The sequence below is a fragment of the Python bivittatus genome, unplaced genomic scaffold, assembly GCF_059951505.1.
Source record: "Python bivittatus isolate LINGU-HERP-01145 unplaced genomic scaffold, Pbiv_v1 ctg000730_np1212, whole genome shotgun sequence".
Lineage (NCBI taxonomy): Eukaryota > Metazoa > Chordata > Lepidosauria > Squamata > Pythonidae > Python > Python bivittatus.
Window position 1 is genome coordinate 1,378,457 of NW_028277109.1, and position 11,068 is coordinate 1,389,524.

An 11,068-nucleotide genomic window follows, 5' to 3' on the forward strand; every position below is an offset into this window, starting at 1 on the left:
CGCCGCGCCTGCAGGGGGCGCCGCGCTTCCGGCCCGCGAGACCAAGATGGCGCCGCCCGGGAGGCACGCGTGTGGGGCGGCGGAGGGGGGCGGCGGGCGGACGGTGCTGGTGCGCGGCCTGCCCCCCTCGGCCCGCGCCGCCGACCTGGAGCGCGAGTTCGGGCAGGCGGGGCCGGTGCGGCGGGCGGTCGCCGTCACGGCGCCCGGTGAGCGAGCGAGCGGGCGGGCGGGCGGGCGGGCGGGCGGGGGCAGGGGCGCCCCCCGCCCCCCGGGCAGCCCTGGCTGACCGGCGCTGTCGTTGCAGGCGGCGCGGCGTGCCGCGGGCTGGGCTTCGTCAGCTTTTCCCTGCCGGAGGACGCGCGGAGGGCCCTGCGCGAGATCCGCACCTTCGGCGGCCGCCCGGTCAGCCTGGCGCTGGCGCGGCCCAAGCGGCGGAGGACGGACGGACGGAGCGCAGGTGGGCGGCCGTGGCGGCGGGCTCCCCCCCTGCCCGGGCCTTTCCGGAGCTGAGCGTGCCCCGGCCCCCCTCCCCCTCATTTGCCTCCGCGTCTCTCTTAAAGCGCCAGGTGCTCCCCCCGAGCCGCCCCAGCCAGCACAGCGGCCCCTCAAGGCCAAGGGCCCCTCCAAGAAGGCCAGGCTGATCGTCCGCAACCTCAGCTTCAAGGTAGGGGGTCCTTCGGCTGCGGCGCCGCCAGGCTGCCGGTTTCGGGTGCCGCGGGGACTGGGACCGGGACTTGCACCGCGTCTCTGGCGCAGGCCTCGCAGATTCTGGGATAGCCCTACGGTGGAGCCGTTCTTTGCCCTCTGATCTCTTTTGCTTTTCGGTTCCCCTCAGTGCACCGAAGATGACCTGAAGAGTGCATTTGCTCCCTTTGGCACCGTCCTGGAAGCCACCCTCCCCAGAAAACCAGGTAAGTGGCAGGAAACATGGAGGGAAAGAGACGGTCCCGACGCCGTTGTGGGACAGGCTGAGAATCCTGGGATCCTTGGTCTGCACGCAGGGCTGCCACGCGCCGTGCGTCCGTTCACGGCGTCTCGGTTGGCAGCTGTCCGTTCTGAGCAGCAGGGATGAAGACTGTTGCCGGACCACCTCTCTGCGGCTGAATCGGGAGACAAGGGGGCTCCTCTCCCTGCTTGCTTTGCCCTGATCGCTCTGCAGGCTTGTTGGGGGGGCAGAAGCTGTAGTTCTGGGAGGCGGGGGGAGAAGCCGGTCTAGGGAACGTGCAAATGGATGACAGAGACAGCTTCTGCGCTTGATCTCACCTTCCAGATGGAAAGCTGCGTGGCTTCGCCTTTGTGCAGTTCAGGAACGTCCTGGAAGCGGGGAAGGCCCTGAAGGGGATGAACATGAAGGAGATCAAGGGTGAGTCCCTGCAGCCCATTCAGGCCTGCCAGCAAGTCAGGAGGATTCTGGGTGGACATCTGTTCTCTGGTGCTGGGGTGCCCCAAGAGTGGCAGGAGGGGAACAGCTGTGCCTCCGCAGATCCCACCCTTGGGGGGAGGATTTGCTGTGCATGCATGCGTGCAGTCTTCACTTCTGTGCAAGGCTGAGAGTCGGCAACATGATGGTGTCCTGGAAGTGAGGAGCACAACACTGAGGAGGAGAACTCTGTGTGGGGTGTGTTACAAGAAAGACGGACCCGCAACAACGGAAAAGCAAATATTTTTATAGAGGTTGTGGGCTGCAAGGCGGGAAATCCTAGGGATCTGATGGGCCGGTCCTTGTCCAACTCCCAAGCTCTAAGAATGGGCTTATTCCCATTCTTGGGCCTTTCAGGAGGGCAGCCGAGCCGGGGAATTCAATTGTTAAGGGGATGGAAGGTTGAGGTCATCACCAATGGCGGATGGAAGGCTGGGGATTCTCGGCTGGCTGCTATGTTGCCGGGCCCTTCTTAGGGCTGCCCTGGGGCTGGGCTTGGCAGGGGTGAGGCTTCTAGGCTTTGGTCTAGATGGGATGGCAGGGCGGCTTTGTCTGGGGCAGGGAGGGTCAGCGTGGCTCTGATGGGAGGAACAGGGCTGGTCCTGGTCACGTCCAAAAGACAGAAGGGGAAAAGGGCGCAGCCTCCAGTTTGTTCGCTAGATCTGTTTTCCCCATTGCAGTGGCACTTCTTGGCTCGCGGAGGGTCGGCTTTGGCAGTTACATAGGGCAGCCCTTAAGGTGGTTGAAGGCGTGTGAGCTTTTGAAGATGGCCAAGGAGATTTCAAGCACTGAGACGCTTTGGGTGACCCGTTTGTCCTCCCAGTAAGCACCACCTGAGTCTGGTGGCTCTCCGTCTGTATTAACCCCACCTCCAGCCAGCCTCAGCATTGCCCTTCCTTTTTGCAGAGCGTCCGGTGGCTGTAGATTGGGCTGTAGCCCGGGAGAAGTACCAGGCCGCGCAGGCAGAAGGCGTTCCTGCTGGTGAGTGCCGTCCTGTGTGAATCAAGATGGACAGTGGAGGACCCTGGGTGGTGGGTGCTTCCGTTCTGCCCATAAAGTCTTCGCCGTTTGCGTTTTTACTGTAAAAAGACTTTCCAGGGATCTTTTGCAGCCAAATTTTGGAGTGGCTGGCTTCACACCTTGCTGTGACCAAATAAACCCCATTCTGGTTTGACACGAGGGCCAGGTTCATCCCAGCCCAGTTGCAGCACAGCCTCGCTTATGGTGGCAGAATATCTCCTCATGTTCTTTGCGGTGTGTCCGTCCTCAGAGAAGAAAGTCAGGAAGGCCCAGCAGAAAGGTGCAGGTGGGGGTGAAGAAAAAGGAGGAAGACCGGAGTCTCCGGGGCCAGGAAGGCCTGGCAGGTAAGCCGCAAGGAACCTGGAGAGGCCTCATTTCACTGCTTGCAAGGAACAGGCTTGCAGAGTCCTTGGGGTTCTGTGAGCTTGGCTGTTTTGTTGCAGGCGTTTCGTTACCTGTCTAGGTAACGTTTTCAGTGCCAGAAGGGAGTGGGGTTTGCTCTCCGTTTATATGCAGTAGCTTGCCTTGTCGGAACGGGTTTACTTTTGGTAAACGAGGGAGTGCTTGTGGTCTGCTGGAGCTATCTTTTTAAGAGTAGGGGGCTATCCCGCTTCCTCTTCTTGCCCAAAGCCGGCAAACTCCCAGGTTTCATCACCTAGAGCCTCCCAGAAATGCTCTCTTGCCAATCCCTCCCTACAATCCTCCTTGTAGGGACCCTGAGCATCAGATTCCAGCTGTGGATGGCGAGGACGAGGAGCAGGAAGCTGGCGAGGATGAGGAGCAGGAGGTTGGTGAGGACGAGGAGCAGGAAGTTGGCTCGACGGTGCAGGAGCAGGACCCAGGCGAGGCTGGGAGTTCAGAGGAGGAAGATGATAGTGTTGAAGAAGAGGAAGGAGGAGGAGGAGGTTGGTTTAGATGCTTCGGAAGGACTGGACGTGGAGGGTTTGCACTCTTTTAATCAGCTTATACCTGAAGAAGCATAAGAAGAGGCCGCCTGGAGTAGGCCAAAGAATAACTCCGCATCTTTCAAGGTGCTCCCACCACGACAGGGAGTTTTGTTTAGCTACTGTCTCTAACGGCCTTTCAGAGAGCTCTGCTTCCCCTAAGCACCGCCTTGCTAAAACCAACTCGCCTGCGAGCCTCAGTGCCTGTTCGGCTCAGGATGCGCTGGAGGGTGGTCAGGCTACTGCGGGGGTCCCAGAGGGAGGAGAGTTGATATCTACGCCCTGGGAGTTTCAGAACTATCTCTGTGGCCTCTCAATAACTTGGTGGTTGGGTCTAACGTTGCCCGCAGAGAAACCCTGGCCAACGCCTGCTTCCCCCCTCTCGTTTTAGGAGATGAACCTGCCCCAAAGCAGAAGCAGCGCCCCTCTGATGTGGCAGAGGGCCGGACTGTCTTCATCAGGTGGGTCAGGGTCGGCTTGGGGGCTTAGCACCCTCCCGGGGCTCCAGGTTGCTGTGTTCCAGCCCAGCAGGGCCTCCTTGTTTCTGTCTGATGAGAGCCCCTGAGCTGTTCCTGCCCCAGACGGTGGCCACGCTTGGCAGCAGCTGGAGAACTCTGCCAGAAAAATCTGGCTGCCTCCCTCCCGCTGCTGGGTGTTAGGACACATGTGGAGGGAGCCATCCTCTGCTTGCACCCAGGAACTTGTCTTTTGATACTGAAGACGAAGAGTTGGGGGAGCTGCTGGAGCAGTTTGGAGACCTGAAATACGTCCGGATCGTGTTGCACCCTGACACGGAGCACTCCAAAGGTAGGTGGGGCTGGCAGACCCCATCCCCGGGAGAGAAGTCAGGGCATCCTCCGCTTGGCGCTGGGGAAGTCCCTTGCACTCCTTCAGTTCCCCATGCCTGAATGGAAGAGGTAGAGAGGAAAAATAAGGACAAAAATTTATCTTTTCCTTGCCCCCCGCAGTGGCAGTTCAGAAGCCGCCTCACATCATCTCCTGGTTTCCTTCCCCCAATGCCCCCCTCTCTCTCTCTTGCCCTCCCCAGGCTGTGCTTTTGCCCAGTTTGCCACCCAGGGAGCTGCCCAGAAGTGTCTGCAGATGGCACAGGATGAGAGTGAGGTGAAACCAGGACGCTGTGGGGTGATGGGAGGGGGGCACATGCTGTCCTTGAACCCACAAGACACCACGTTGTTCTTCCTACAAGGGTCGGGGGCTCCATCTGGGTGGCCGCCGTCTCCGAGTGGACCTGGCCGTCAGCCGCGAGGAAGCCCAGCAGCTGCGAAGCACAAAGGCCCGAAAGCCGACTGGCACCCGCAACCTCTACCTGGCCCGAGAAGGCTGTGAGTGGGCAGTGCCCCAGAGCGGTCCTCTCGGTCCCTTGGCTCCTCCACCCTGACTCATCCCCGGGGCTCCCGGGTCCAGCCCTGACTGGGGAGACGCCTGATGCAACGCAAAGCAGAGCCCTCCCAGGGGCTGCTGCTCTGACCCTCTGACTGGCCTCTGACCAGTTGAGGCTCCAGCAGTCCAGTCCTCTCTGGCTGGCCTCACTTTCCCTTTCCCTCCACAGTGATCCGGGCTGGCACGAAAGCCGCGGAGGGTGTGAGTGCTGCTGACATGGCCAAAAGGGTCCGGGTGAGTGTCTCCCTGCGCCTGGGTGAGGGGGGTGACCATCAGTTTGCCTGCCTGCTGCTGTTGAGGGTGCTTGTCCAGCCTTCCTGAAGTGCCCAGGAAGAAGCCTGGTGCTGGATGGGGCTGGACACTCTGCCGGCTGGGTGTCTCTGAAAGCCCCCCAGCAGGAGCTGGCCTCACTATGGAGGGCAGTGCATCTCCAGCCCTGCAGAGATGGCTCCCGCAGAAGGGGCTCTCAAAGGCGACCCTGGAGGAGGTCTTCCTTCGGACTGCTCGGAGCGTCCCAGGATCCAGCTTCACTGAAGGACTGAGGAGTCGGAAGTGGGGGTAGGGGGGTCCGTAGCAGCCCTGTGAGGAGCAGTTTAGCTGCAGAAGAGAAGAGGGAAGGGGGAGAGCACAGCAGCCCCCAGATATCTGAAGGGGGGCGTGTGCAGAGGGAGCAGACTTCTTCTCTGTTCCCCAGAGGGCAGGATCGCAGGGAGGGAAGTTCAGGCTGGTGGTCGTGAGGTTCTTCCTGACCGGTGGAAGTGGCTGCCCCACGAAGTGGGGAGTTGTTCGCTAGAGTCTTCAGAACAAGGCTGGATGGTCTTCTGTCAGAAAGGCTCCAGCGGACCTTTGCTGGGCAGAGGGTTGGACTCGATGAGCAATGCAGTCTGGTGCTTTGATATCTAGAGGGTCGTCATTGGGAGGGAGCGGGCTTGTTCTCTGCCATCCCGAAGGCAGGACCAGAATTGGTGGGTGGAAACTTAGGGCAGTTTCTGATGGTGACAGCTGGAATCGGGCGCCCTCTGTGGTAGCCTTTACAGCTCTGATTCTGTCTCAGTCACTTCCTTTCAGGCCCCCTAAGGCCAAGCTCTCTGCAGGGGCTTAGACAAGGCAGGGCCCAAATGTAGCCGGGAAGCTTGTGGGTAACATCTGGCCGAAAGCCCGGCCAGCACTGGCTCCCTCGGGAGTGATTTGTTTGGGCAGAGCCTGCTGTGCGAACGCAGCAGCTGTGTTTCGATAACCAGACTTTAGCATGTTGTGCGGACCCAGCTACTCTCACTGGATTCACACAACACAGTTAACCTGGTTCCCAAATTGGCCTTTTTGTAGGTTCACACAATCTGGTGAAGTGTAAATTAACTTCACTGGATTGGTGAAGAAGCAGTTGTGAAACATAGAGGCATGTATTGAGGCAGCTTCAGAGGGTGGACAGCAAAGGTCTCCCCAGAGACCCAGGGCGCGATCAGTTGTTCTCTAAGTACTTTATTAGAGCACGGCCTCCAAGCAGCCGCATGTGTCCATTCCCTTGCACACAGCGCACGGAAGAGAGCGGGCCCTTCTCCTCCAGGGCCCGAGTCGGCAAAGGGAGATGCCAGCGAGCTCCTGCTGGGAGAATCTCGGCTTTCCCAGCGCCAGGCTCCCCTCCTTTATGGCAGACCCACGTCCTGGGGGCGGTGCTGAGCCTCCCCGCTGGGTCTCACGCCAGATTGTTCCTTCCTGTTCTGATGTGTCAAGAGAGAAAGCCTCGTTTCCTAGGATGGGCCTTGCAAGCGTGATGGAAGGATGTTCCCTTCAGCTTGTGTCCATTGATGGGTTGGAAATGGTGCCTGTTGATGGTTTAATCTTGTTTGCTCCTCTTTTCTGATCAGTTAGTAATAGAAGGAAACACATAGAACATAACAGGATTCAGAGGGAAGATAACAGAAGAATATCCATAGAGAATAGATTAAGGAGCGGATAATTTCGTGTCAGAGCTGGTTTGGCACAATACTCAAGACGCACAACGAACCTGCTTCACCAGTTGAAGTGTGACCACTACATCTTCCATTGATCTGGTTGATCAATGTGTGAAGACGCCAGGGAGCTCAAGTTCCTTTCCCCGCCCAGGCAGTGTGAATGCCCTTGGGAGCAGGCCAGCAGTTTGTTCGTTGGGGGGGATCCAAAGTGAGTGGAGGGAGCCTGGTCCAAGAGAAATGCCAGGAAAAGGGATGCATCAGGTGGGTTGCGCAAGCTGTGTGCTCGACCCGCAAGCAGAGCTCTGACAGCAGCCCCTCTTGCAGTTCGAGGAGCTGAAGCGGCAGAAGCTGAAGGACCAGAACATCTTTGTGTCCCAGACGAGACTCTGTGTCCACAACCTGCCCAAGAGCGTGAATGATGCCGCCCTCCGGAAGATAATGCTGCAGGCAGTTGGCGGTGCGCCCGGTGCGAGAATCAAGGAGGTGAGCCTGGCCTGGCCTGGCCTGGCCTGGCCTGGCCTGGCCTGGCCTCTCCAAGGAGCGTGGCTTGCAGGCCCGGCTTTCTGTGGCCAGGGGTGACCCAGGTGCCCTCTTCCCTCTCGCAAGGACCCACCGGCGACCACTGAGCAAGAGCTGCAGATCCACAGCACTGCTTCTGGAGCCCAGAAAATTGGACTTCAGCCGGAGGGAAGGAGGGTGGCTGGTTCTCCAGAAGCAGAGCTGTGCGAGTGCGGAGCAGAGGCCGATGTGCCTCCTTCCCTCCTCTGGTAGGAGGGCCTTGCGCCACTTCTGCAGGGTGAGAAGAGAGCAGGAGGCCTGGCAGGACTGGGGAGAAGAGGCGGGCTTGCTCTGCATAGGAGCCAGGAGTCCAGAGGGATGTGTCGGGGGCTGGTCCAAGCGCTTCTCTGCATCAGAAAGTTGTTCTGCTGTTCTCGGAAGGAGCCGCGATTCCCTGGATTCCACAGCCATCCTGGGCTGGTGCTCTTGCCATGCAGCACCTTGTGGTTACGAGGTGGATTGAGAAGCCCAACGTTCGCTGCCGAGTAGCGGGGCTTCCCTTAGTCCACCTTGGTGCGTGGCCAGTCCTGCTGTGGCAGTGAAGCCACTGCTTTGCGTGCTGAGCTGCGTCCCAGGACGAACCTTAGAGCTCCCCATCCCAGATCCAGCACTGGCCCTTGGCCTCCGGGGGGGGCAGTCCGTCTCCGGCAGTGTCCGACTCCTGCCCTGCCTCTCCCCACAGTGCCGGGTGATGCGAGAACTGAAGGGGCGGGGTCAGTCTCTGGGGTACGCCTTCGTGGAGTTCCAGGAGCACGAGCACGCCCTGCTTGCCCTGCGCCAGGTCAACAACAGCCCCCAGCTCTTTGGAGACCAAAAGGTGAGAGTGTCCAGTCCTGTCCAGGGGAGATTGTTGGCTGGCACAGGTTCTCCGGAGACCCAGCAGCACAGGGCTGCTTCTTGCCCGGCCCAGCAGCCATCCTACAATCTTCTTGTTCCATGGGACACAGCCTGCCCTCCATCTTTGAGGTTCCCGGGTGTACCTGGGGATCTCAAGACTTGGGATGGGCCATTTGGGGAGAGAAGCAAAGGAGAGTTGGCAGTTCCCAGTCGTGTGGATTTCTGGCCACCCCCTAGAAGGATGCTAGGCTGGGCACCAGACAGAGGGAGACCGCCCCTTGAGCCCAGGAGGACAGAAATCTGGGTGCTCCTTGGCAGCTGCTTTGAAGAGGGTGCCAAGACGGGGCTGTTTTTCTTCCCAGCGGCCTATTGTGGAATTCTCCCTGGAGGATGGGCGGAAGCTGAAGCTGAAGGAGCAGCGCGCTGAGCGCAGCCTGGTAGGGCATCTGCAGGTCTCTTCCAGGGCTGCAGAGCTGAAACCATCTCCCTGGGGAGGCGTCAGTCCCCGCTTTGCTGCTCCACGGGGGCGGGGGGGGGGCATACGCTGGCTCCTGGCAGACTCCTTGAAGTGCGCAAGGGGTCTTGTGGGTGGGAGCCCCAGACAAACATCGTGCTGGCTGGAGTCCCTTGGCGCTGGCATCCTGACCTGCTGGAAGAGCAAAGAGGCTCTGATTCCACTCTCTGGGGTACCGTTGGCAAAGCCCTGGCTTTGCGAGATGAGCTTGAAACAGATTGGCCGTTCCAGAAGCCGATGAGCACAGAAGGTGCCTCCCAGCTGGGGAATTGGTGCCAGGACTCTGCGCGTCCTCCTTTCCCTTCCCAGCCGTGGGAGGCAGGTGGTCTGTTGCAGAGGGTTTGCTCTCCCTGCTGAGGGATGGCTTCCACTGACCGCGGGACGATGGCTTCTCCCCTTGTGCAGCAAAAGCTGAGGCAGAAGCAAGCAATTGCTGGGTCAGCAAATCAGGGGCCATTGCCCAGCACTGCCCAGCGAGGGGCCCCTCAGAAGCCACCAAAGAAGACCCTGAGGGCCAAAGGAAGGGCTGGGGCCCCTGGTGGTCCCCAGGCTGCATCAGAGCCCAGCGGGCAAAAGAGGAAGCGGCCCGGGCACCCGCCAAGCCTCCAGGCCACAGAAGGAGCCACCTCCTGGTCAGGCTTCCAGACGCGTGCAGAGGAGGAGCTGGTGGAGCTGCCAGGCGGCAAGAAGCGGCGCAGGGTCCTGGCCCTTCCCTCCCACTGGGGGCCCAAGATCAGGTAAGCAGCAACAGGTCGGGGGGTCCCTGCACAGGGAGGGGAAGTCATGCCGCACACCCCTTCAGCCTTTTGTCTGCCGTGCTCTGCCAGCTATACGGGAGCTTTGAGCGCTCAGAGGCGAAAAGCCATTGGTGTGGCGCTCTGGACTGAGGGGGGTCGTTTCTCCTGGCAGGAATCGTGATAAGGGCAAGGCGAAGGGGGCTCCTCCGAAGAAGACGACTAAGCCAAGGGAGCAGAAGGCTCGCAGGGCTCCCCATCAGGTGGGTTAGCTGGGTCCCCCCCCTCCCCTCCCCTCCCCTGCAGAGGCCACCAGCCACCTGCCTTTGCTTCGGAGCCTGATGTGCGGTCCTCCTCCAGGTGTCCGAAAGGAAAGGGCGGGGTGGTCACCACCAGGTGGAGGCTCATTTCGAGCAACTGGTGGAGCGGTATAAGCAGAAGATCCTCGGTGGTGGCCGGACTGCGCTGCAAGTCAAGAAGAGCAAGTGGTTTGAGACCTGAGTCACCCCGGCGAACGGAGCCCCCCAGCTCAGGCAGGGCGGCCTCTTCTGACTCTTGCTGCTTGCATATCGAGTGCTGCCCTTGGTGAGAGGGAGGAGGCCGTGCCTAGCGGCAGCTTCCTTGGCACCACGTGGACAGATGGGACACAGAAAGTGCATTTGGGCTTGGGGCGGGCAAGCAGGAAGAGCCCCTGAGGCGCCGGGGTCTCTGCTGGCCCAGGGCTTCTGCAGCCAGGGCTGCTGGAATTGTTCCCCAATGCTGCCGGTGCCTCTGGAGGAAGGGAGAAGGCAAGGCAGCCTCCCGCTGGGCCAGGCCCATCCTTGCCACAAGGGGTGAGTGTGCGGAGGGTGTGGCTCGGGGCCCTTCCTCTGCACTCAGTCCCTAGCCTACAGAAGCGCGTCCTCGCAACATCGTCGTCTGCACGGTGGAAATCGCAGCGGAGGCCTGCTGCGAGGAGGAGACGGCTCCAGGCACAGAGTCCCCATACCTTATTTGGACTCTTTTAATAAATGGCTTTCTCAGAATTGTGGTTCCCGGGAATCTCCTTCTGGCTTGTGTTCTGGGGTGGGTCTCTTGCCTCCATGGTGACCTGCCAAGCCCTCCCTTCCCTTCCCTTCCCTTCCCTTCCCTTCCCTTCCCTTCCCTTCCCTTCCCTTCCCTTCCCTTCCCTTCCCTTCCCTTCCCTTCCCTTCCCTTCCCTTCCCTTCCCTTCCCTTCCCTTCCCTTCCCTTCCTCATCAGCCTCCCGGCTTGGCTTGGCTGCTCTTTCTTCAAAGCCCAGGCACTTTGCTAGTTTAAACCATCACATTAGCTGGTTCGCCATCTAGATTGGATGGCTGGCAGGGAATTTTGGAGTTGAAGTCCACACTTCTTCAGGTGGCCGAGGTTGAGAAACACTGCTGTAAAGAGTTACTGATGATGGTCTGATTGAGTTGCACAAGATGCAGTTTCCACAATGCTTCACCTGGTCGTTGGAAAAGCATGGCTGGCTGGGGGATTCTGGGAGTGGGAATCCACCCATCTTAAAATTGCCAAGTTTGAGAGAGACTGATCTAGAGCGTCAGCAAACTAGTTTTTCTTTCTGCTTCCATCTTGCAAGACATACTCCCTTGGTTTTTACTGGTCAGCACCCTGTCTCAGGCAGATGGAGCCAAAGGCAACGCGAGGATTACGAGAAGAGCCGTTTAC

The 11,068-nt window shown here is 59.8% G+C and overlaps 1 protein-coding gene across 1 annotated transcript; it reads left to right on the plus strand.

Annotated features, from left to right (window-relative positions):
- Positions 1 to 10,399, plus strand: RBM28 (RNA binding motif protein 28). Its single transcript, XM_088129049.1, has 19 exons — positions 1 to 206; positions 305 to 457; positions 561 to 664; positions 836 to 911; positions 1,271 to 1,363; positions 2,327 to 2,401; positions 2,691 to 2,784; positions 3,152 to 3,345; positions 3,776 to 3,845; positions 4,082 to 4,191; positions 4,433 to 4,506; positions 4,592 to 4,727; positions 4,955 to 5,019; positions 7,062 to 7,220; positions 7,978 to 8,112; positions 8,495 to 8,569; positions 9,052 to 9,383; positions 9,556 to 9,643; positions 9,741 to 10,399. The coding sequence occupies exons 1-19, from the start codon at positions 47 to 49 to the stop codon at positions 9,879 to 9,881; spliced, it is 2,334 nt and encodes a 777-aa protein (XP_087985175.1). The 5' UTR covers positions 1 to 46; the 3' UTR covers positions 9,882 to 10,399.
- The last annotated feature ends 669 nt before the right edge of the window (positions 10,400 to 11,068 follow it).